At 44.0% G+C, this 26,118-nt stretch overlaps 1 protein-coding gene across 1 annotated transcript in view; it reads left to right on the top strand.

Annotated features, from left to right (window-relative positions):
- HEG1 (heart development protein with EGF like domains 1) overlaps window positions 1–20,881 on the top strand; it is an 89,972-nt gene extending 69,091 nt beyond the window's left edge. The window contains exons 16-18 of the mRNA XM_042998336.1: window positions 9,773–9,860; window positions 12,953–13,127; window positions 15,609–20,881. Of these exons, the coding sequence (XP_042854270.1) occupies window positions 9,773–9,860; window positions 12,953–13,127; window positions 15,609–15,758 (413 nt within the window). The 3' untranslated portion in view covers window positions 15,759–20,881. The remainder of the gene's footprint in view (window positions 1–9,772; window positions 9,861–12,952; window positions 13,128–15,608) is intronic.
- The last annotated feature ends 5,237 nt before the right edge of the window (window positions 20,882–26,118 follow it).

The following is a 26,118-nucleotide window of genomic DNA, read 5'->3' as shown; positions in this document are numbered from 1 at the left end:
AGGAAGGTATCTGTGCTTTACAGGGGCTGCCTGGGGTGCAGAATTATCTTTGTTCACTTTCTAGTGTGAATCTCACTCCTCACTTAAAACCAGAACCAAGCCATAGAACACTCTTAAATTGATCAGAGAATGGAGTAGCCTGCGCACGAAAATAGAAGAAAGCCTAGAACTTTCAATGTAGAAAGAAGGAGCCTAAATAGTCAGACAAAACATTTACGATAATTTGAGACGTGTTCACCAAATGATGGAATACTAGAACTAAAGAGTACATATAGTTCTTTAGAAGAGATGGTTTAGAGCTAACAGTGGCGATTGCACCACGAGCCTGTAAACCTTATTCTAAGACACTGTAAGTATTAGAAAAGGAGAAGCTTTAGATAATGTCATAGAGGATGGTTTTAGAATAATTTGAGGGAAGGAGGAAGGCTCAAGATACAGTAGAGTTGTATCACATGTGCAAGAAACTTATTTGAATAGAACCCCATCAGATGGCAAAGGGAGAATGAGGAAAGCAGGTGAGGAGTGTGGAGATGTGGCTGGCTCTGGGGTTAAGCCAGGGAGCAGGAAGTAGGAGACGCCATCTGCCACATCCTTCTGGTGTCTCCTGGTCCTGACAGGCCTCTCAGGAGCCAGTACTTCAAACCCTGTTTGCTCAAACAGCTCCCTAAATAGGCTTTACCAGAAAATGCTTTGATTTCTCAGTGAGTGGAAGAGTGATCCAAGGAGGGAAAATGGATATAGGGGAAAGCCCCATAAAGGGTTGGGGAAAGGGATGTGAACTGTAGGGCATTGTTCTAAGTGGCATTTAGTGATTTTTTCTTCAGAGATCATTAAAGACTATACAGGTCTGGAGATGATATACCCGTATATCCATTGATTGTTCTGTAAGTTCCTGTGTCTTCCCCTTATGTTTGTGGGGTCTTGGAAGTAGCCAGGATATTTCTCTCTGATCCTGAGACTTCTTTTCCTTCCGCTTTCATCCAAGTTGTTATCATTATGTCCAGCAGAGGGCAGGCTTCTGTCTGGATGACCCGCTTCCAGCCACCTTGTGTTGGTGACTTGTTAACTCCTTGATGGTGTGTGAATATCACTGTACAATTTTGATATCTGTTTTAGTGTTGCAAAGCAGTCAATAGTGGCTGATAATAAATAGCACCTTCCACCTATCCCTTTGTTTGAGATCTCAGGTTGGCCCTCAGTGTTGGTTAAGGAATGGGAACACCTGAATTTCATCCCCATTTGTGGTGATAGCACCTTGTGGAATCTGGCTCGTCACTCAATGTTTTGTGCCAAATAACAGCACTCTGACCACTCACTGCTGTCACTTCTGCTCTCACCACCAATGACAGTAAGTGCCTTCTTGGGGCTATGGTTTAGGCTGGATTCTTTACAGGTAAGAAATGCTTCTCTATGCAGACTTCTTGGGGCACATGATCTACCCAAGCTCAACGAGTTGGAGAGCTCACCTTTGTTTAGCCAAGTCTTGAGATTCCCTCACTCCTGCGTTTCTGGAAGTCATCCCACGCCACTACATTCTGGGTTTAGGCATAACCTATGACCTGCCTTTCTGAAAGTTTCTGTTAGCTTTTGAGTTATGTGCAGATTCCACTTCTTGCTCCTCATAGAGAATATTCTTCAAGCTGGAGAGGTCAGGACAAGCCTTTCTTGCAAACCCCGTTCGTCTCAGAGGTAGCACAGGCCCAGGAGCACCTGGTAGGGCCACCTGCACCCCCTGCATTCACCCTTCAGCTCAAGTCTGCACCTGTCACTGTACTTCTTTTTATTTTCTTCTGTGTCCAATAAACAGACACTTGTTCACACCACAGATCCTAACAATTCTGCCTTCTAGCTCTTATACTGGCCTCAGAATGATCTTACAAACTGTCAACAGAGATGCCCCTGCTTCCCCTTCTGCTCTACCTTTTCTCAGGTGCCCTCATTTCCTCCTTTGCTTGGATTTTACACTGGCTCCTCCTTGCACCTCCCATGCCATCTTGGTTTGCTTCACCTCTTTTCTCTTTTTAAGATAAATTAATTTTGTTTTTTTGTAATATAAAATAACACATGCCCGTTAATTTTCATTTTTTAACTCAAGTTAATTAGAAAATAGAAGTTGAGGGAAGAAGGAAACTACAGTAAACACTCTCATCACCTACTAAACTGCCCTGTCAATACCCTGGCATCTACCCTTGCTACTCAGCATGGCTCACAGGACCTGCAGTGCCAGCTTCCCCCAGGAGCTTGTTGGAAATGTAGAATTTCAAGCCTCTCCACTCCAGACCTATGGAATCAGAATCTGAATTTTAACCAGACCCCTCAATGTGATTAATGTGCAGATTTATACACATATTAAACTTTGAGAAGCACTGGTATTATGTATCTTTCCAGAAGTACATATGTGTGCATCTTTCTAACAGAATATACTGTTTTGTAACCTGTTTTTAAGTCTAGTAAGCTGTGCAGTGTTTTCATTTACATCATTTTATAAGGTCACTTTCGATAACTATGATTCTACTCTGCAGATACACCATTCCCCTCTTACTACCTCTTTAATGTCTTTTTTTATATTCCCATCCTCTAAGCCATTTTTCTATTTTGTGGTTCTTGTCACTTTGTGATTATAGAACTCGCATAATTTTCCTAGATTACCTTTGTCTGGCTGCAGACGTTTTTACCCATCCCTCTTATATGTTCACAACGTGCCTTAAAAAAATATTTTTTAGGGGGGCCTGGGTGGCTCAGTTGGTTGAGCGTCCGACTTCGGCTCAGGTCATGATCTTGCGGTTCATGAGTTCAAGCCCCGCGTCGGGCTCTGTGCTGATGGCTCAGAGCCTGGAGCCTGTTTCAGATTCTGTGTCTCCCTCTCTCTGACCCTTCCCCGTTCATGCTCTGTCTCTTTCTGTCTCGAAAATAAATAAATGTTAAAAAAAATTTAAAAAAAAAATTTTTTTTTTAATTTTTATTTATTTTTGAGAGAGAGAGAGAGAGAAAGACAGGGCGTGAGTGGGGGAGGGGCAGAGAGAGAGGGAGACACAGAATCTGAACCAGGTTCCAGGCTCTGAGCCGTCAGCACAGAGCCCAACGCGGGGCTCAAACCCATGAGCCATGAGATTATGACCTGAGCCAAAGTCGGACACTTAACAGACTGAGCTCACCAAGTGCCCCTCACAACATGCCTTTTTGTAGAGGATTCTTTCTGTTCAAAGGTCCTGTGTTCCTTCAGCAGAGACTCCTTCCCCACCAACCTCCTAGCATGGCCAGCAAGGATTTAGAGCCTGTTTTCCCCACATATGAACCTCTTTCTCTGCTTCCAGTGAAACCAGAACATTCAACTTAAAGATCTACATGGTCTTCCCACCCATCCCACCATCTGGTGACCAATGTATAAAGTATCTTGTAGTGCATTCACTGTATTATTACACTAGGCTTTAAATAGATTCACACCAGTGGAAATGCTGTGTGTTGGCAGGAGTCAGTTACTCATAACAAACATCCAGGATGACAGCACTAAATTGCTTAGGAACGAAAAAAGATAATTAATTGTCCAGAAGTCATCTGGAAATTTCATTCCCCTTGAAGCCAACATCTCACGCAATCTTGACTGACCTCACTTAGTGTCAGAACAGAAAGGAAGCAGGGCTTGGGAGAGGGGAATATTGCTCTGTATCTCCTCTTGGGTATGGCCACATACAGCCTATAGATGTGAGAAAGACACATTTCACAAGCTACAGACAAGAAAAAGAATGCTGTGAACAGAGATTCTGAAGGCAAGAGGAATGGAAAGATTTAAAAGGCAAAATTTTAACCATGCATTACTAATGAGCTCAGTGAGGGGGAACATGGAGATAGCTGAAGGAATTTTTTTTTTTTTAACGTTTATTCATTTTTTTGAGACAGAGAGAGACAGAGCATGAATGGGGGAAGGTCAGAGAGAGAGGGAGACACAGAATCTGAAACAGGCTCCAGGCTCTGACTCATCAGCACAGAGCCTGACGCAGGGTTCGAACTCACGGACCGCGAGATCATGACCTGAGCCGAAGTCGGATGCCCAACCAACTGAGCCACCCAGGCGCCCCTTGAAGGAATTTTTAAATACAACAATGTGGCCACCTAGAAAAGTCTGTAATGGGCTCAAGAGTTTTAAAAGAAGGTGTACTGGTTGGTTCAGTTCTGACACCATTTGTGACGTGTGTGTTTTTTCCATGCCACCAAGCACTTAACTCACTTCTGACATGATCTACCTGGAGACAGCATCAGATCCCACATGTTAAAGGCTCGATCCCATAAGACCGTCTCCCCTTCCTCATCAGATGCCAACTGCAAGTCTGAGTGCCTGTTACCTACACTTCTGACCAACCAGCTGTGGATCAGTGTTCCCACAATACCCTCCTTGGGTTGCATTAATTTGCTAGAGTGGCTCACAGAACTCAAATAGTGTACTCACTAGATCACTGGTTTATTATAAAAGGATGTAACTCATGAACAGCCAGATGGAAGAGGCACACAGAGCAAGGCCCAAGGGAAGGTTGGAGAGTTTTTCTATGTTCTCTCCCAGGGAGCCACTCTCCCCAGCTCTCTGCATGTTCATCTGCCCAGAAGCTCTGTGAACTCTGTCTTTCTGGATTGTTATGGAGGCTTCATTACATCAGCATGATTGACTAAGTCATTGGCCATTGATGAATTCAACCTCCAGCCCCTCTCCCCTCCCCAGAGGTCAGGGGATGGGAACTGAAAATTCCAACCCTCTAATCACATGGTTGATTCTCCTGGCAACCAGCCCTCCATCCTCAGGCACTTTCCAAAAGTCACCTCTTTAATATAACAAAAGACACCTTTCTGTTCTCTTCACTTAGGAAATTCCAAGGGTTTTAAAAACTTTGTGCCAGGAAGGGGTAAGACCAAATATATATTTCTTGTTATAAATCACAGTATCACAGTTGGCTAAGGTTCTTCTGGAGTAAATCAGCCTCACTAGCTTAAGCAACAAAAGACAGTTTAGTGGAAGGATCCTGGGGTGTGTCATGGAATTCCAGGGTAAGAAGGAGTAAGAAGCAGGGAATTGTGGGGAACCACAGCAGCTGGCGCTTAGGGGCTTGCTTTTCAGACTACACATTAACAAGACTCCATCTTTATCTCTCACCTTCACTCTTTGCTGTGTGTGTCCATGTGCAGGCTTTCCCTCCTTCCCAGACAACATGACTGAAAATAGACTCAGCAGGCAGCTTCAAGTACATGTCACCGTTCAGCCATTTTGAAAGAGAAGGCGTGTATGCGCTCTTTCTCTGTCTCTCTCTCTCTCCCCCTCTCTCTCTCTCTCTCTCTTCACCAAATTGCAAATCCTGGGAAGGAACTGACTGATCCACTTGGATCATGTGTTTACTCCTGGACCAGTCAGCTGTGGCCAGGGATGGTGCTATAAACACAAACGTAACCCACTCTAACCACCCCCGGTGTAACCTGCACATGAGGGGTGTGAATGTTCCCAGAGAGGGGCTGCCTAAACAGTCCTGTAGTAGTTTTCATCCAAATGAGCATATAAACAAGGACAAATGTAGCTTATAGGAAAGACCAAGCCCACAATGGGCTCCCAACAACGACAGCAGCATCAACCTATGATCAAACTGCAAAAAGAATAAAGAAAAGATAGGCTGTAAAATATCAACAAATGTCAAGGAGAAAGTAGAACTAAGAATTCCAAGTTCATCATTCTGGAGAATCTCTTCAAATAGAAAGGATGGGATGGACAAGCCTAAGACGGCACTCGTTGCCTTCTGTCTCACCGCAATAAATAAACAGAACACCCACAAAACTGTAAATGTTATATTTGGTGTTTGTTCAAACCCCATGCTCTTATACATCATTATGTGGCCTCATCATAAATCCAAGGTCAGTCTTAAGTTCAAAAGGTCTGTTTTAGTTCATGAACTCACTTGATAGCACATATGAGGGAAAAAATTATGGGTTATCTTGTCCATAAGCTCATTACAAGTTCCCCGTAATAAGACCTAACTGCCAAAGAGCATTGAACATACGCTTTAAAAAAGAGGAGGTTGTGTGTGTGTGTGAGTGTGTGTGTGTGTGTGTGTGTGTGTGTGTGTGTGTGTGAATAACATTTGGGAAGTATAGAAAAGCACAAAGAGGAAAGTAGAAGTTTAGCCATGATTTCCCAAGGCAGCGCCAACTTCTATGAATGTTTTGGTGGATCCCCTTCCAGCCATTTATGCTCATGTGCATGAGGTCCTCTGCTTTCAGTACAGTGTTCTTTTCTCTACTGTGCAGTTGAAGCCAGTGCCACCCCACGTCTGGTCTGCAGTCTGGCAGCACCACCATGCCCCGGAATCTTGCCAGAGATCATCTCTCTTCTTGGCCCTACTCCAGACCTACAGAATTCAATCTCTCAGGCTGGGGACCAGGCATCTGTGTTCCCACAAGCCCTCTGGGTGACTCAGATGCACAGGAAAGCTTGAGAAATGCTGGTCTGTACCTTTGCTACTCAAAATGTGCTCTGTGGACCGTTCCTGGACTAGGACAGGAGTAATACAAAACTGGAGAGGGAGCACCTGGGAATGTTTATGTTAATTCGATATGGCTGTGACATCCAAGCATGAAAGTTTTATTTTATTTTATACAACCAGTCCACAGGACTCCTTAAAAAATGGAGAAAGGGAAGTTCATGATTGGTGCCTGTAGGGAAAGGCAGGAATTGTCAATGAGGCTGTATTTTTTTATTTGAAAACAATACCCAAAATCACCAACAAAGAAGAACTGGTCTTTGGCAGCAGATAGTTTGAGAAGCACTGGTCTACTCCATCTGTGTGTGTGTGTGTGTTTGTTTGTTTCTTTCTTTCTTAACATTTATTTATTTATTTTGAGAGAGAGAGAGAGAGTGAGCAGGGGAAGGCCAGAGAGAGAGAGAGAGAGAGAGAGAGAGAGAGAATCCAAAGCAAGCTCCACACTGTCAGCATAGAGCCCAAAAAGCAGGGCTCGATCTCACCATGAGATCGTGACCTGAGCCTAAATCAAGAGTCAGATGCTTAACCAACTGAGCCACCCAGGCACCCCCATCTGTGTTTCTTTTTAGACAAAACTTTTGTTCCAAGGATGACTCTGCCACAACTGGCAGCCAGTTGCAAGTGGCTTCTAAAATGAGTGCCTGCTCGTTTTCCTGGAAGTGGGAAAATTCGAACTTGGTGTGGAGGGTGAAGCAGGAGTAGACTTCGGCCTTTCATTAGGAACAAAGGAAGCCACTGTAGGATTTTAAAGCAGAGAAACGGCTTGATCAGACTTGTTCTTTGAAATAAGTGAGCAGGACTGGGCACCGGAAAGTGAGTTGGGAGGTGGTTGCCGTTGCCTGGTCAAAAGTTGATGGCAGTTTAGGGTGGTGTTGGTGGGGACAAAGAAAAGTCAACAGATTCAAGAGATATTGTTGAAAGTGAAACTTGAATACAGGTGTCAGGAGATGTGGGAGAGGATTAGCTCATTCCGTGGTTTGCCTTTGCTTCCTATATGCCTTAATACTGATGGTTTTTCAAGATAATCAGGTTTCTGTGCTATTTATTTAAATAAATGATAGGTAAGTGGTTGGATAGCTTCTATTTGCTTTTATCACACAGTCTGCTTGCTGTCAGCTCTGCACATTACTTTGACTTTACCTGAATACCAAGAGAACATGTTTCCAGTCTTAATTTACTATAGAAAGTCTGGTTATTGGCCCTTTTTAAACATCCTACACCTTACAACCTGGAAACACAATTTTAATTATATTTCCAAAACAACAAAAAACCAATCCGAATACTGAATAGACTTTTCTTTTAAATGCTTATTTATTTTTAGGAGAGAGCGAGAGACAGAGAGATAGCAGGGGTAGGGCGTAGAGAGAGGGAGGCACAGAATCTGAGGCAGGCTCCAGACTCTGAGCTGCCAGCACAGAGCCTGACATGGGCCTCAAACTCACGAACCGTGCAATCCTGACCTGAGGCGAAGTCAGGTGCTTCACTGAGCCACCCAGGTGCCTCTGAATACTTTATTGAAAATGTAATTTTGCCAGAAATATGCAGGTATAAAACCAATTAATTAAAATGTTAATATTGTTTATTACATATGATATGTGTGCTTACATATATGACTGCTAGTATCTGGTAGTTAAATCCAGTTTGTATGTATTCAGTGAACAACTCAGTGCCTAGCATGGTTCATGCAGTGATTCCCGAACTCTAGACTTAGTTGACCAGTAATATTTCTTATAATATAGGGTTGCCTACTTTTTATCTTATCGAGTAAGAACCTAAAACCAAATAAAGAATTTTTATATCTACTTTATCATCATCAATTCAAAAACTTTAAAAACAATATCAAAGTGTGGGAAGTAGTCAAGAAATGTTTCTCTATTTTCTCCATTACTTTTTTTAAAAAACAACTTTACTGGAGGCCTAATTTACACATAATAAAATGCACCCATCTTAAGTGAGAAAAAAAAAAGTAGGAAGGATAAAATCTTAGAACAGTTGTTAAAACCAACAGATTCAGTTTTTGAAGACTTCATGCATCTCCTTTAGTTTTCTGTTAGTGAAAATGACATTGGGGCTGGTCTACAGGTAGAATTTGGGATCCATGCACCATTCTAGGAGTGGCTGAGAAAGGATAAGTCTTCTCAAAACAGTGTAGGTAGGGAAAGAAAAAAATTTCCCCCTTATCCTTCTAGAACCGTACCTCCCTCCCCTCAGTAAAAGATAACCGGAGAAAAATAAAACCATTTTAATTATATAGCACACACAGGAACCCCACAAAGATATGAGGCTCAGAGGCAGCCAGATATTTGATGCTTATATACCCTTCTGAGTTAAGGAAAGGGCTAGGTGTCAGGGGCTGCAAAGGCAAGCGGGTGAAGGTAAGAGGGGGAAATGTTAGGTCAATAAAGGCTGCCTGGCAGGGAAGACCAGTTCTCTTTATTGAAAAAGTGATCTTTGGTCACAGCAGCCTTCCTGGCATAGGCCCCTTTTCTAATGTAAATCTCCCTTACAAAAGGGTTACTCCTGCTCTTTTTTTTAAAATTGTTTTTAATGTTTATTTAAAAATTTTTTTAATGTTTATTCATTATTGAGAGAAAGAGAGAAACTGAGCATGAACAGGGGAGGGGCAGAGAGAGGGGAAGACACAGAATCTGAAGCAGGCTCCAGGCTCTGAGCTGTCAGCACAGAGCCCGACACGGGGCTCAAACTCACCAACCGTGAGATCATGACCTGAGCCGAAGTCGGCCGCCCAACCGACTGAGCCACCCAGGTGCCCCTTTAATGTTTATTTTATTTTTGAGAGAGAGAGACAGACAGAGGTAGAGGCAGAGGCAGAGGCAGAGGCAAGGGAGAGGCAGAGGTAGACAGAGCATGAGCGGGGGAGGGGCAGAGGGGGAAGCCGACAAAATCTGAAGCAGGCCCCAGAGCTGTCAAACCCTTAACCGACTGAACCACCCAGGCGACCCGAGGGTTACTCCTGCTCTTTTCAGAGCTTCTCCTGTGTTGCAGTTTCTCAAAAATAATCAGCTCAAAATAAGCATGCCAACAAGGAATATTTGGGGTAGTATACTGTACTATTCTCCAACAGAGAAAATGCAGTGCTGGCCTTGAGGAGCCCTTCCTAGGGGCCCAGGAATGAAAGGTGAGGTCCCCAGCTAAGGCCTGATGATAGCTATGAGCTGGGGAGGGAATCACTCCTTTGTATGCATTTATTTATTTATTACCTCTTACCTGTCCACTTTATCCTTTTTTAACCTGTTTAGCCTATCAGCTGATCACCGTGGTGATTGCAGCAGCAGGAGGCGGGCTTCTCCTTATTCTAGGCATTGCGCTGATTGTTACCTGCTGCCGGTGAGTGATGGGGGTTCACATTCTATTTCTCTTTGCCTCTGCTAAGCACAGGTCAGTTTTCACTCTGTTAAAGAATGGTTGGGGTAGTTCGCAGTATTAAATCATAATGTATGACTGAACCATTAAAAAAAGGAGAAAGGGAAATTCCTGATAGGTAGTGCCATTGAACAAAGAAAAGGATACCACATGGGACTTTATTTCCTTTACTAAAAGAGAATACCCAAAAGCACAAGCAACAAAAAAGTGATAGATTGGACTTCATCAAACGTAAAAACTTCTGTGCTTCAAAGAACATTATCAAGAAAATGAAAACACAGCCCACTGAACAGGAGAAAGTGTGTGAAAGTCCTATGTCTAATAAGGGACTGTATCTAGAATATATTAAGAGTTCTACCACTCAATAATAAAGATGTAACCTAATTTAAAAATGGGCAAAGAACTTGAATAGACATTTCGCCAAAGGGGATAAACATATGGCCAGGAGGCACATGAAAGAATGCTCAGTATCATTAGCCATTAGGGAAATGCAAATGAAATTGCCGTTAGAGACCACCTCGCACCCACTAAAATGGCTATTTAAAAAAAAAAAAAAGAAAGAAAATAGCAAATGTTGGTGAGGATGTGGAGAGATTAGAATGCTCACACTCTGCTGGTGGAAACACAAAATGGTGCAGCGGCTTTGAAAAAGTCTGGCAGTTCCTCAGAAAGTGAAACATAGTGTTGCCATTTGACCCAGCACCTCTGCTCTGAGGTAGCTATGGAGAGAACTGAATATGTGTGTCTACACATGTCTACACAGAAGCATGTACATGAGTGTTCATAGCAGCATTATTCATAGGAGCCAAAAGGTGAAAATAACCCCAGTATCTACCAACTGATGAATAGATAGACAAGATGGGATATATCCACACAATGGAATATTATTCAACCATCAAAAGGAGCATAGTACTGACACAAGCTATAAAGTTTATGAACTTTGAAAATATTATACTAAGTGAAAGAAGTCAGTCACAAAAGACCACCTACTATATGATTCCATTTATATGAAATGTTCAAAATAGGCAAATCTAATAGAGGTCGAAAGTAGATTAATGGTTGTCTAGGGCTGGGGTGGAGGGGGAGTGGGGACTGAGGAGTAATGGCCAAGGAGTAAGGGGTTTCTTTTTGGGGTGATGGAAGTGTAAAATTGATTGTGATGATGGTTGCACAAGTCTGAATATACTACAACCACTGGTGTGTACACTTTGGGCACATTTAGAAGCAAAGATGAAGAGGGTTACCTGAGATAATTTAGCAGTAAACAATTTGTAGCAGGCACATGGGGTGAGCAGGTGCTCAGCACAAGGCTTGGCTCTGGGCCTCCTGGAAGCCAGTGTGATTGAGTTTCTACTGGAAAAGGAAGAGAAAGGAAGGAGTTGGATTCTCAGTGATTATCTATTCAGATAAGGGAAAATTATGACCTTTGATTTAGATGATTATAAATGGCAGGAATTTCTCTGACGCAACAGAAGGATGGCACTTCCCAAAATAGCAAGTTATCTTTTCGACCGTTGGCATGAATGACATTTTAAGATATCCTTCACCTCTAGGAAGGCTGCAGAGAGCAGTGTACCCTAACTGCCCATTCGGGAACATGGTCCTTTGCCTGTCATTTACAAAGTTACCACCAAATCATCAAAGACAAACTATGAGTGGAAATAAAATCCTGGGTATGAGACTAGAAGCTAGAGGGATTAAACCTCAAGGAGACGTAAGTCTCATATTTGCTGAGGGTGCAGTACCAGGTAGTATAACCGCCTGGAGAAGCAGCCTGTGACCATGGGCGGCAAAAGGAAGGTGACTGTGAATTAGTAAGTCATTGTTTGAAACCGGACGCCCTGCCCTCCAGGGAGCAACACAGTGGCAGGTCTGTTCTTAACGTGCAAGGAAAGACAACGCCTAAGCCACATGCTGGACATTTGGTTTTATGACCCTGAGTCATTTCATGCCTTCCCAGAAAGTTTATTTATAGGAAAGTGAGGTAAAAAGGAAGAAACTTCAGAATATCTTACCCAGGGCAAATGTAACTAAAAATGTCTGATCCTAGGCCCATTCGATAAGTGAATCACACATATTTCTTGTTTTGTTTTTTTTTAACGTTTATTTATTTTGAGAGAAAGAGAGAAGGGGAGGGGCAGAGAGAGAGGGAGAGAAGATCCCAAGCAGGTCCTGTACTGTCAGCACAGAGCCTGATGCGGGGGTTGATCCCATGAACTGTGAGATCATGACCTGAGCCGAAACCAAGAGTCTGACACTTAAGCAACTGAGCCACCCAGGCACCCCAAATCAAACATATTTCAACCATTTCTAGCTAGTGAACCCTCACAGGTAGGGAACTTATCCTGGGCTTTCCCTAACCTGCTGAAAGGAGAATATGTGTGGGAACTATAAACAGGTGGGCATTTTTACAGGTGAAATATCCTGTTTTTATGGTCTGTGAAGTAGCCTCATGTGGTAAAAGGGCACTGGCTGGTGAAGCGGGAGGCCTGAACTCTAGTCCCACTTTGCTAGTAGCAAAATGTGACCTGGGGCACAGGTCTCATCTCTTTGCAAAGCCAGAACCGTCTCATCCCCAGAGCTCCTCTTTTTAGTAAATCTTGGTGTGATCTAGAAGCTTCCATGTACATTCTTGTGCTCAGGCAGGTTTGGAACCACTGGACTGAAGAATCCTAAAGGCCCTTTGGTGCCAGCATTCTGGGAATTTATGACCCTGATTTCCCTGGCTCCACCGTGAGGCAGCAACCTCTGTCCCCAGAAGAGACTGTCTGCCTCACTACAGCTGTGTTTGTCCTCCCTGTCCCTGGTAACCTGTCCCTTCGAGTTGGAAGACTTTTTTGTTTTGCATTTTTTTTTTTGCATCTAATTGCATTTTCACTTGTTTTAGGCAAACACTAAAAATAATAATAATGCCATTTTTCAGTGGACATCTACAGAAGAATATAATGGTAGCTTTCAGTCTAATTTACCTTCTAAAATAATAGAACGTGTTTCACAGATATCATTTCTTTACATAACTTATTCATTTAAATTTCCAAATGTTTTTCACTCCACAGAAAGAGTAAAAATGACATAAGCAAACTCATCTTCAAAAGTGGGGATTTCCAAATGTCTCCCTATGCTGAGTACCCCAAGAACCCTCGCTCACAAGACTGGGGCCGAGAAGCTATTGAAATGCATGAGAATGGAAGTACCAAAAACCTCCTCCAGATGACGGATGTGTATTACTCGGTGCGTATCCCTTTGCCTGGTGCAGCTCAGGCTCCAGTTCCCTCTGACGATTCCCTCTGGACTGTGTTTGGTGGTAAAGACGCTCCAGTCAGTTGAGGGTTAAAGAGAACGGTGGCATGAGCCTCTTATTTACATAATTTAATATTCAGTTTACTTACGATCTATTTGCATGGTGTCTATTAGTCTTGACATCAAGATATAAAGGATATTTCCACAGAACACATTACCTTCATGGGGTTGTAGCAGTAACCCTTCTTGTTACGGAATTTGCTTTTAAGTTATAAGATTGGAAACTGAGAGAAAATTCCGTGACGTTTAGCCTGTGGCCCTGGCACATGCTTTACCTCCTGTGGTTTGGGTAGTTAAAACTGGGGGATTAGAAACAGGTATAAGGAGAACAGTTCAATGTCATCCTCAACAAGCACTTCTCAGAGGTTTAGGAGAGTATTCACTCCGTAGGTCTTCAATAATTGACTGCACCCAGCCCTGGACTGCATCGTTTGGAAAGATGGTAGACTACCTTGAACCCTTGCTCCTTCTGTCCCGCATTGAATAACCCCTGTCTTATTCCCATGTGCTGCCTGGTTCATTTCACCATCGCGCTGCCTCAGCCCTCCAGCAAACACAACCCTGAGCTGAAAAGTAAACAGACATAGGTGACCTCTCATCCCACGTAGACCCGTTTGAGGTAGCAATAAACATGAGACCTTGCCCTGTGGGAACTTAATAGCACTAGGCAATCCTGTGACAGAAGTCACAACACCTCTGGTTACTATGGGGACTAACCGTGAGGGTTCAGACTTTGGACGGGAGGGGTTCACGCTAAGGATGCTGTTGTTAACAGTGGACCCTTTGAAGAACTGGAGGAAGAACAAGGGGAATAAGGGGAAAAATCAACACAGACACAAACAGCGCTAGTTGAAATGTTCCCACTGATGTTTCTGCATAAGTGCTTTGCTTCCTTCTCAGTCTGGGAACTCCTTTTACTCTAATAACTGCAGCCATGTATCTGCAGATATCTGCTAACCAAGCAGGGGGCTTACCCAAGTGTGCCCGCACACTTGCACATTTTACTAGGGACTCTTCACCCCAGCGTGGTGAGATCACATAGGGACAGACAGACCCGTGGTGTCGTAGGACCAACTCCTCTTCGTTTCCATGGAGTTAGCTAAAGAGTTGCCTTAAATAGATATCATCAGGAACTTAGACCAGCCCCATCTGCACATCGGAAATAGGCTGAGCAGTCTGTAGAAGCAGGGCCTACGCTTATGGCGTGAAGCAGCTTGTCACCTGAGAAGGCTGTCCCTCACAGTGGTCTCAGGTGTACTTTGGGCACCCCGAGGATTCACGTTCATTATATGCCGTATCCAGTGTTTTCTTTCTGCCAGGCAAGCATTTTCTCCTGGTGGTCCTCAGTGAGGGCCTCTTCAAAGTAGCCATGTCATTCCTTGGGGGCTTCTTTTGCACATCAGCTAGGTAGTCATGATGCTCTCAGCTAGGATCTGGTCAGAGATACCTGAGAATCACTGTTGGCCTCCCGCTCTGAGGTCCTCACTCCACCTTTGACAGCTGGTCCTATGACCTTGCAAAAGTCAACTCCCCATTCATGGCAGAGACAGTAGTGTTCTGCTAAATGCCAGGGAGGATTTAAAGCCATTGTGGTCCACAGAGACAGACACACCTGGTAATAATCAGGTAATAATCTTGATAATTAGCCCAGGTCTTTTCCTATGTTGGTCTAAAATCGCTGGGCTCCCCTTGATAGTTTTTTTAATCTCCTTTTAAAATATAGGCAGGGGCACCTGGGTGGCACAGTCAGCTAAATGTCCAACTCTCGATCTCAGCTCAGGTCTTGATCTCAGGGTTATGAGTTCAAGCCTGCACTGAGTTCCATGCTGGGCATAAAGCCTACTAAGAAAAGAAAGAGGAGAGGAGAGGAGGGGAGGGGAGGGGAGGGGAGGAGAAGGGAAAGAAGAAAGAAAGAAAGAAAAGAAAGAAAGAAAGAAAGAAAGAAAGAAAGAAAGAAAGAAAGAAAGAAAGAAAGAAAGAAAAAGAAAGAAAAAAGGAAGAAAGGAAAGGGAGGGAGGGAAGGAAGGAAGGAAGAAAGAAAGAGAGAGAGGGAGGAAGGAAGGAAGGGAGAGAGAGAAAGAGAGAAAGAAAGAAAGAGAAAGAGGAGGGAGGGAGGGAGGAAAAGAAAGAGAGGAAGGAAGGAAAGAGGGAGGGAGGAAGGAGAGAAAGAAAAGAAAGCAAGAAAGAAAAGAAAGAAAAAATGAAATATAGGCAAAAGTATCCCAGGGTTCACGAAAGGAGGGTCTGGAAGGTTCTGACTTCTGGGTCGGGCCCTGCTCTGCTGTGTTTAGCTGCCTCCATCGTAGGTTTGTTAAAACATAGCATTATTCTTAAAAACACAAAACCACACACACATTAAATTAGATCCATGAATAATAAATTGACTTTTCTCCTTTTCTTTCTGACTACCAGCCCACAGGTGTAAGGAATCCTGAACTTGAACGAAATGGACTCTACCCGGCCTACACTGGACTGCCGGGGTCACGGCACTCGTGCATCTTCCCTGGACAGTATAACCCATCTTTCATCAGTGATGAGAGCAGGAGAAGAGACTATTTCTAAGTGCGGAAGAGAGAGGGAGGGCCCACTGCTCTGAGCAACTTGTGGGATCTCGGCTGCTCAGAGTACTGTACCAGGGGGGCCCGCGAATACTGGCTGCTCCCAGGACTCGCGGAGCCACATGTGAATGGCAAGCAGGAAGCGGGACAGGCGTGAGGGGCGTAACCACAGTGGAAGGAGACAGATGGATGCGGGGACGTGGAACTGAGGGCTGCTTGTTAGGCACCTGCACTGTTACTGTGAACGTGAACGTGGGCCGGTACCAGGAGTCTCTCAGTTCAGCAGCCACCACCGGCCGAGGGCTGACTGTTAGCCAGGCACATGGTCAGGCACCTTCACCAGGACCTAGTCTTTCCTCAGTTTGCACTTTAGTAAATTGGATAGGGAGGTCTCCTTTCGGATTTGTTTCAAGACTGTTCCAGAAAGAAGGCCTCTATTCCTCAGACACTTCCATAGGCCTCAGTTGGGTGGTGGTTAATTTACGGCAGAGCACTGGCTCTTTTGTTGTGTTCCTGCCCAGTATCTACATGCTCAACAACAGATGACGATGATAAACATACCGCTAAGGTTTGGAGATGCTGTAGGGGAACATACAGTATTTTCGTGGGCTTCTAGGTCTCCTGCAGTTTCCAAGCCCACCCTCAAAATGAGGAATTGAAATTTATGAGGCACAGCACACACTCCACTTTGTTTTTTAATCAAGGTGACACGTTTATTTAGGAGTATTTTTTCCCTCTGCAGTTACATCCCACTTTTTCAAATAAGTCTGGATCCGGGCAAAACAAGCTCCACGTGGTTTTCAATAGAGGCGCCCCCTGCCTGTGGTGAGGCCCAGCAGGTAGCAGTGGGCACAGGCGCTGGGCGAGGGCCCTGGTGGGGGACTCTCAGAGCTGGAGGCGGTGGGGTGCTTCTCGTCCCTGAGCGCCTCGCCCCCCACCTTTGAGGCCCAAGTACTATGTGTATGCAGTAGAAATGGAGAGCAGAATGCAGATTGGGTCTGAGGGGCATTCCACCACTAATGGAAAAGCAGCCTGATGGAGTCCCCGCAGCTGAATGTGGTGAAAGGAGCAGGCTGATGGGGCACGTTCAGTTTCCTGAAACCCAGTGCTTTGGGAAGCCATGCGGGTTCCTGAGGAAGCCTAGGGAGCTGGGATAGAGCCACACGTCCCGTCTGTGAGTCTGCTTCCTTACTAGTGCAGCCTTCTTTGATTGTATCCCAGATCTTGTCCACTGACTCAGTGCGAACTTTCAACCAACTGCTCAAAGCTGTTTATTCACTGAATAACTTATTTTCACTCATGCAGTAATTTGTACCTCTTTATACCGCTGCATGGTTCCCTCCAGAAACATCATTTAAGTCGGCATTGGAGAGCTAAAGACTTGTGGCCAGTTAAGGAGTTGAGAGTTTGCCTTTGGGAAGGAAATTCCACCTGTCTTATTTATTATGCCTGCGAGATGGGTCCTGGGAGGAGGGGGCATACCCCGTACTCAGCGTCTTTAAGTGCTGCTTGGGGAACTGCAATTGTTCTCATCATCTGCTTTTGAAACATCCTGTTTTGGGATGAGAACACAGTGGCAAAAGAATTGTTCCCATCCTGAAGCTTGGAGCTCCGTGGCACCTGCATTCATGGAAGCGGTGTAGCCTTCGGGGACAGTTAAGTCTTGGGTGTGGTTGTTTTCTCAGAGTTCTCTTTTTAGAATGTATCTCATCCTTATTCTTATGTAATCCTCGTCCTAACAGTCTTAAGTGTCAACTCCTGTGTCCCGGGGTCTCCACGAGCCACCAATACCCTGCTGCAGCAGGAACACAAATCAGGTGTGATGCTTCTTAGTCGTTAAATTGCACTCATCTCCCGAGATACGCAAAGAATTCTGTTTTTGTCAGTGGATGCCGACTTAAAATTTCAGAGCATCACCTTTCAGAATCCTTGGGTCTTGGATCTCTCTGGGGAATCCGCAAACAGCCCTTTGTGCCTCCTGGTCTTGCATCTAACTGGAGAGCTCTGAGCCCCTGCACTCCGGCTCACCATAGCCGACAGGCTCGGCTGTCTCGCGAGTAGCCTAGCTTCCTGGCTCTTGATATTGATCCTTGCTCCTCCCAGGGACCCAGAGCCATGGCGGGGAGCTATTCCCAGGCTTACTCAGCTAAGGGTGTTGGATGACATCACAGCTGACAAATCATCTCCTGTGTCAGGACTAGAAGCTAGAAGTTACATAAAATGAAGTGTTCTGTCTCAAAAGCATTCTTGGGAAGAATCCCAAAGTCCAGAAAACAGTGTCCTGTGAGTTCCAAGAATGCTTTCCTGTGAGTACGTTTTGTGCACATGAAATGGATTAAGAATATTGTTTTTCATTTACTGTGAAAAAAGGAGGACCCGTACAATGTTAAGTTCATATGTATCTCATTTCTAGGAGGCTGTGGGGTTGGAGAAGGTGTATCTCAAAAGCGTGAGGGTCTAAGAAGGTTTGCAAACAGCATGATTGTTATCCGGTGCCAGCTGCCACCCTGAGTGAGGAAGGGAGAGGCTGGCTTTGCCCCGGCCTGGGGTTAATACCTCCTAAAGGACCTGCCTGGGCCTAGGGCAAACAACCAATAGGACAGCAGCAGCTGCTGGATTGAAGGGACAGGGCTGGGGGCACCCCTGGCAAGCAGAAGCTCTCAGCTCCCGTATGGGTGCTCGGTATCAGCCCCTGTACCTGGAATGTGTGATCCGTGCTCATAGAAATACCATGGTCCTGCCTCCCTGGGGCCCCACAGCTAGGGGAAGGTGGAAGGGAAAAGTGACACTTAACTGCTCTTGAGAGGCTTAAACTTCTGCAGGGAGAGCTGACTGAATAGAAACCATGCGTCCTGTAGCAAGCGGAAGCACTTTGCTGGGACTCTCAGAGCAGGGTGGGACTCACCTGCCAGCCACCTGGCAACTGTGGGTTTTGTTTAAACTCCAGGGGCTCTTATTTCTCCTGTCTTTTCCTCTCTGCCCCATGAGTCAGCCCAGGACACTGGAGACAACTTACGAAGTCTACCTGTCACAGCCAGAATCTCTGGTGTTCCCACTATGGCCAGGCTCTGTGCAACGTCCCTGGCCTCACTCACCACACCCTTGTGAAGTATGCATGAGAGTGTCCGTTTCTTGTACCTGTGAACTTCCAGAGGGAAAAATATCTTGCCTTGGAGAGCCAGGATTCAAACCCTTCTTCCTGCCTTGCCATCATGGTGAATGCCTCGCCGTCTAAATGTACCTTAAATGTCAAAGAGGGCATGAGAGACTGGGCTTAAAATATACTTAAGAAAAAATAAATAACCTTAATATTATTAAGCATTAACTAAACTAATGAGATGAAATGCAAAAAAAAAAAAAAAGTTGAATCCTTTTGGAAAAAGTCCTTTCGGGTTTGTTATTGCATATATTTCTTGGACACTTGAGGTCATCATTAATAACGACTGGCTTGTGCTTAGCAAGAAGCATACTGGTGCGTGGCTTTGAGTGTAGGAAGGGTAAGGCGATGACCCAGTTTTCTGACAAACACAGCCAGACTTAGATGTCCATCTCAGGGCTGTTTGGCCTTGTTCCCATGGTAAGGCTATGGCTCCCACATACTGGAAGCACATTTTTGTGAACGTTATCAGAAATTGGGAACATATTCAGTTGAATGTCTTAAATGCTGACAAATCTTCCTTCTTTGACGAAATTTTATTTTCAGAAGCAGCTAAGTCATTTAGAGCCAAAATTGTTGAATGGGTAGTGTAATCAAGCTGGCTGATAGCATTTGAAATTATAAACAAAGATGTGAGTATTAAGCTCTTCAAGAGGTAATTCTTAAGAAGTTGGCCCAAACAGAAGGGCAGCATCTTTGCAAGACAAGGCAGGATGGCTGCCAGAGAAAATGTTTTTGAAGGACGATATTTTTCAGATGTGAAAGTTCCCAGAGCAGGCACATTAGGGTCATGCCTCACACGTGGCTTTGTGGGGCCTCCATGAAGCCATCTTGCCCGCTGGCGAAGTGCCCAGGTGCGCGGTAACTCTGGGAACTTTGCCTGAAGAAGCCAAAGCTGAGCATTCTAGTTGCTCCTGGCTTAGGTCAGCCCAGTGTACCCCAAAGTAGGGTTGAAACCCATAGCTCTAAGATACTTACACTGATTTCAAAGCAAGAGTACTTCTTTGGAGACAGAAAGAATACAAAGTTCAGTATTTTCTATCTTTCAAACTGCCCTTAATATCAAAGATATTTTTCTATGTGAAGACTTGTGTGGAGTTAAAAGGGACCTGTCCTTTCCTCCTTCTTGACAAAGCATCATTCTGAGGCTCTCATGTGCATTTTTGGAAGAGAGCTACGGTTTTGTAGAATTGTCTTTTGAGTGTGTGTTCTGTTTTTCTTTTTTTTTTTCTTAAATCCCCAGAGAAGGAAACTGGTTAAAATACTAGAAACATCAGAGTATTAAATGTCAGTGAATTTGTTGTGCTAAAATATCTTTTCAATAGTGTTATAATCCATCCTAGTTGGTGTCAACCGCTCACAGAAAAGCCTGTGAAACCAAAGGGGACAATTAAGGTTTACAAAGAGACAGGTCTTAGACCAGCTTTGTCCCCTCTGCATTTTTCAAGAGGCTTTCAAAGGATCTGCATATTAGATTCTGGTTTTATATGTATTTTTGGACATGCACTGCAGGTGCAGAGTTCTTGTGTAGGAAGGAGGGGACTGGACAGAAGTGGGATGGAACCAGGTTTACCTGGGAAACTAACACAGATTTCTGTATTACCTTGGCCTGTTTCTTTAAAAAAAAAAAAAAAATGTCTTTCATCCTGGGTTGCTGTGAGTTTTGTTACTGTTTGTGTCGCTGGATTTATGGTTAAATGAAGCACGTAGCTGGGATATGAACTTCTTGAGTTTTCACATTGTCCCGAGTTTCTTTTTGCAAACCTTTAAACCTTAGCCCCTGGTTGATTGTGTTAAAACCATTATGAGAATGTTATTTAAAGTTGTATTATAATTGCAACCTCCACTAATTATTCAGTACTGTAGCAGCAAAGTATTATTTGTAAGAATTTGGTTATTTTTATACTTATACCTACTTTAAGTCTGGCGTTCTAGTCAGTAAATGATGCAATAAAATGAATATCATTTTCCTTGTGTGTTTTTCTCATACTAACAAGCTAATTAGACCAGAGTACAGCAAGTTACCCTTCACAAGTTAACAGTGGGACTGTGCAGTGAACTCTTGCATGGCAAATCTAGGGATTGAGTCATTTCTGTATCCTCAGTGCCCAGCACAGTGAGGAAAGACACTTTTGATGATGGGTGGATGGACAGTCACACTGACCTAAATGATAAAAAGCCTAATTCAGGTATAACACCTGCTTTTGTTTACCTTACTTTTCTTTCTGTGGATTGGAGAGTTTAGGTAACCAATTCAGATGTTAAACATTTCCTCCTGAATGGCCCCCTCCACCACCCCAGGCCAACTCTTCCCATCTTGGAGGGGGAAGGGCTATAAGCATATCTGTGCTCTGTGGCAGGGAGAATTCGTGGAACTTGAAGAGATGGGCCATGAGCCTGAGCCTTTCCCTTACACTGGCCAGTGAATGTGGCTGCCTGGCTAGATGTTATGTTCATTAATTATTTGCTTCCTTCAGTGCCTTTCATGGCAGGGATGGATGAACCTCCTGGATGCTTTATGACAGAAACGTTGGGCACTAGGAGAGGCTAATAATGGCAGCTTGGTGCATGATGGTGAACTTCGGGCAGACTAGATCAGGGTTGCAGTCCCTCAAACATCTCAGAATGGAGATGACCAGCAGCACTCTCCTGTCCTGACCCGGCTCCCCCCAACTCCGCTTTCCCAGGCCACCCCAACCGAGATCTTCACAGGAGCCCAGGACTGACCCCTCTCTTTTTCCTACCCAGCTCAGCCAGACGTGATAAACATCACAGCGTTTTCAGACCCACTCACCCCTGGTATCTGTTTGGGACCTAAAACGGGTCCAATGCTGTCCACTGACAAACTGGCTGGAGAGCTTGCCCTTCTTGTGCATCTGACCCGGGAATGTTGTGCCTCCACCTCAGGCATCGATTCGCCAGTAAGTAAAGACCTAAAAAATATCTGTAAAAGGACTTCACCAATGTACACGGAGTTGTTCCAGTTGCTTGGGAAGTGACGAAAGGTAAGGGGCATAATCTATAGATTAGATAGGCCAGAGTCCTTCTGTACGGGGTACTAGATGGCCAAGATATCTCTGACATCCCCAGAACTGGGTTGTGGCATCATGCAACCATCTCACGCAGCAAGCATGAACTCCAGAAAGAAGAGAGATGCCAGGAATAAAGACACTTGTTGATTTTTATTGCCCTCATAAAAACTTAAAGTAGCATCAGAAGGCCTGGGCTCTGACCACTGGTAGACATTCTCTAAATGTCATGGCTGTTTGTCCCAGACCATGATGTCAGACCGAAGTTGATTCATTAGTAACTGGTCCCAAAGACTTTGGACTTGCTGTCAAAGTATTGACAATTCCCTTCCCCGTCCCTCCACCTGCTCCCCATATCATGAAGGGATTAATGATTGCAAAATTGTAAACTCTAGGGGTGGGAATGGAGCCTGTCCTATTGAATATTATAAGTTCAGTGCCTGGCACCTAACAAGCATTTGCTAAAACACAATGAGTGAATAAGTGGAAGTTGAAACTTTGCAACAGGAGAAATACACTGAAGTTGGAGGTCCTGGAGACTTAGTCGCTCCAGTAGCTGCAGGCTGGAGGCTCCATGATAGCGAGTATGCACACGGCTATGACACACAATGAACAGGAACACTTAGCAAAGATCTCTTGTAGCAAAGCCCAAGCAGGGCTTTAAAGATGCGCCAGGAAGCCCTTTGCCTGGTGGATTGTGGAACAATGGTACGATGAAATACTACTCAGCAAAGAAAAGGAACAAACTATCGCAGCAGGCAGCACCCCTTGCGTGAGTCTCACAACCATTGTGCTAAGTGAAAAGAGCCAGACATAAAAGCCTTCATATTGTATAATTCCATCTATATTACATTCCAGAAAAGACAAAACTGTGGGGACAGGAAAACAGATGAGTGGTTGCTTGGAGGTAGGGAGGGGCATTTCTGCTGTTCTCTAAACATTTCCAGCTTTCCTCCTTCCAGGCACATGGTAGGATGCACTTCCCGCCTCTTTTGAAATAGAGCCATGTGACTTGGTTTGACCAAAGAAATGTGAGTGGAAGTGAAATGTAACACTTCTGGGAAGACCCTTTAAGAGCCAGTGTGTAAGGTTCACTCCTCTTGTCTCAGCAGTCATGGAAATACATGTTGAAGTGCAGCCATTACTGTTGGCCTGGGACCCTGGCTCATCGGGCTTAGAGATATCCTTTTGCTTTGTTACGTACTGAGATTTAGGAGTCATTTACTGCAGCATTACCTGGTCCGTCCTGACCAGCACAGCGCTCTAAAATTAACACCAGTGACTGATGTTTACATGAATTGCTTGGTCACTAGTTCGATGCCATGGAACATTTATGATTATCATTGAAATTGTCCAACTAAGTGATTTTAGGTTTGTGTGATTATTTTTTTGTCTGGTTTTTTAGCAGGTCACATTAGAGACCTTCAATAGTGGCTAATATTTTTTAAGCCTGATGCTTGAAACTTTGTGATATGGATGAGCTTTTGAACCAGAATGACCTAGGTTTGAAACAGTTTATTAGCTGTGAGACCTTGATGAATTTTTTGACTATTCGGATCATTACTTTCCTCCTCTATGAAATTAGAAATAATGATATCCTAATTCAGAGGTATGTTGAGAGATTAAATGATAGGATGTCTCTAAAGTGTATCTGAATGGGGCGCCTGGGTGGCTCAGTTGGTTGAACCTCTGACTTCAGCTCAGGTCATGATCTCACAGTTCATGAGTTCAAGCCCCATGTTGGGCTCTCAGCTGTCAGTGTGGAACCCACTTCAGATCCTCTGTCCCTCCCGCACTCTCTCTTCTTCCCCTGCTTCAAAAATAAAAACATTTCAAAAAGTTACCAGAAAAATAAAAAGTGTATCTGAACAATAGGATGCATCGTTTACCTCTGGGCCTGGGACGAAGCTGGCATTGAGTAGATGTGTTTCACAGGCTCCACGGTAGGTGTGCTTGAAGCAGCTGTCTTGTTCAGATAAAGCTAGAATATTAGTTCCTCTGCCTTTTCCTCCTGCTTACCTCACAGCTGCCAAATCCCATTGTCAGGCATTATCACTATGATGTCAGTAAGACAAAAGTTGTGTTGCACAATACAGTACGTTATTCTCCACGGGGAACTTGATCTATATTTAGCCCAGCGATGACTCGAGAAATTGAGGAACAAAGTCCATCTTAACTGTCACTCCACACCCAGCATCCCAACCATAGATTTCTCAGCTTCCTTACTTCCTTATTGGTTGATTCACCTTTCACATTGAAACTAATTCCTTTCTAAAGACCAAGGGATTGGAATATAGCCATCCAAACCTGGGAAAGCAAGAATGGGGTCATCTTTGCTCACAGAATCTTTGAATATGAGACCTGGAGAGCATTTCGGTGAGGTCTAGGCCAGTGGTGTACAAAACCTGCCCTTGGAGAGGAGCTGGGCCAGGAAGAAGTCATCACTGGGCTGAGGCCAATGCATGAAATAAGTAGTGAGTTTTCCAAAAAGCTAAATTTGTTCAATTTAAACGTGGTATCTTTGGGGCATCAGGGTGGTTCATTCGGATAAGCGTCCGACTCTTGATTTCAGCTCAGATTGTGATCTCACAGTCTTGAGATCAAGCCCTGCGTCAGGCTCTGCACTGAGTGTGGAGTGTGCTTGGGATCCTCTCTCTCCCTCTCTCTCTCTCTCTGCCCTTCTCCTGTGTGTACATGCACATGCGCACTCTCTCTGAAAATAAACATTAAAAAAATTTTTTAAATAATATATTTTTAGGAGATAATATCCTTTCTACTTTTTTAGTTATAAAATGATCTTTATTTTATGAAACAATGGTGATAGCAAATGGTAGTTAGTTTTTCTTTCTTTCTTTCTTTCTTTCTTTCTTTCTTTCTTTCTTTCTTTCCATTTTTGTGCCCACACTTAGTTAGCAAGCACCTCTGTATCCATTTCCTCCACATCACTAGTTTGGGACATAACACTAGTTTTTTTGTTCGTTTGTTTGTTTGTTTTGTTTTTTTACACGTTTGAATCTGAGAACCACTGACATGTTCCAGCTAGGCCATTTTATGAAAGAAGAAACGAAAGCCCTATGAGCCTGAGTTACTTTTCCCAAAGTTTCCTATTGTCCCTGGTTGTTGTCTAAGAAAGAAGCATCATCACACAGTGCTTAAAAGAGTACAGGCTTCAGAGGCAGATCTGGATACAAATCCTGGGCCCCTATGAGCCACTCACTAGGATAGGGTCTTGACAAAGCTGTGGCATTCCTCACATCTTAGTCGTCATTGGGTATTTTTTCCATTTTTAAAACTAGGTTATTGTCAAGTATAAAAACGAAGTCCTTTTCAAAAGGACAGAATCAAGCTGGTCTCAGACTTCACAGCAACACACAAAGCTTGAGGACAATGAAGCAATATCTACAAAATTATTTATTTCATCATGAAACCAATAGGGAGGGGTTGTATAACAGAAAATATTTCAGGGAACCCAGCACCCAAAAAATTATTCCATGGTGAAGTCCAGCCAACCAGGAGAAAAATCAAAATCCTGAATTTAGGAATGGAGAAGCCATGAGGGTAAGTATTGAAACTGTTTAACTATAGACCTAAGAGTGAAGAAAAATAATTAAAATTTAGGAGTAGAATATAAAGCTTACAAAACCCCGGCAAAGTAAAAATACAACGTAAGTAACAAAAACACGAAGTATACGAGAATGAGATGCTCTTTCCCTTACTTTTCAGAGCAGGTGGATCAATCCATACTGTCTGAAGTTAAATAATAAGTTTTTAAAAACTATGTCTTATGGGTTTTCACAGTACAGGCATATCTCATTTTATTGCACTTTGCTTTATGGTGCATTGCAGACATTACATTTGTTACAAATTGAAGGTTTGTGACAGTCCTGTATTGAGCAAGTCTACAGGCCCCATTTTTCCAATAGCATTTGCTCGTTTCATGTCTCCTTCACATTTTGGTAATTCTCACAATATCTCAAACTTGTTCATTATTACGTGGGTTATGGTGATCTGTGATCAGTGACCTTTGATGTTACTATTGTAATTGGGGGCGCCATGAACCGAGCCCATATAAGACAGCCAATTTGATAGAAAAATGTGTGTATTCTGACTGCTCCACCAACCAGCCATTCCCCCAACTTTCTCCCTCTCCTTGGGCCACCTGATTCCCTGAGACACAG

The sequence above is a fragment of the Panthera tigris genome, chromosome C2, assembly GCF_018350195.1.
Source record: "Panthera tigris isolate Pti1 chromosome C2, P.tigris_Pti1_mat1.1, whole genome shotgun sequence".
Taxonomy (NCBI): Eukaryota; Metazoa; Chordata; class Mammalia; order Carnivora; family Felidae; genus Panthera; species Panthera tigris.
The sequence above is the reverse complement of the archived record's forward strand: the minus strand, read 5'-3'. Positions and strand labels throughout refer to the sequence as shown.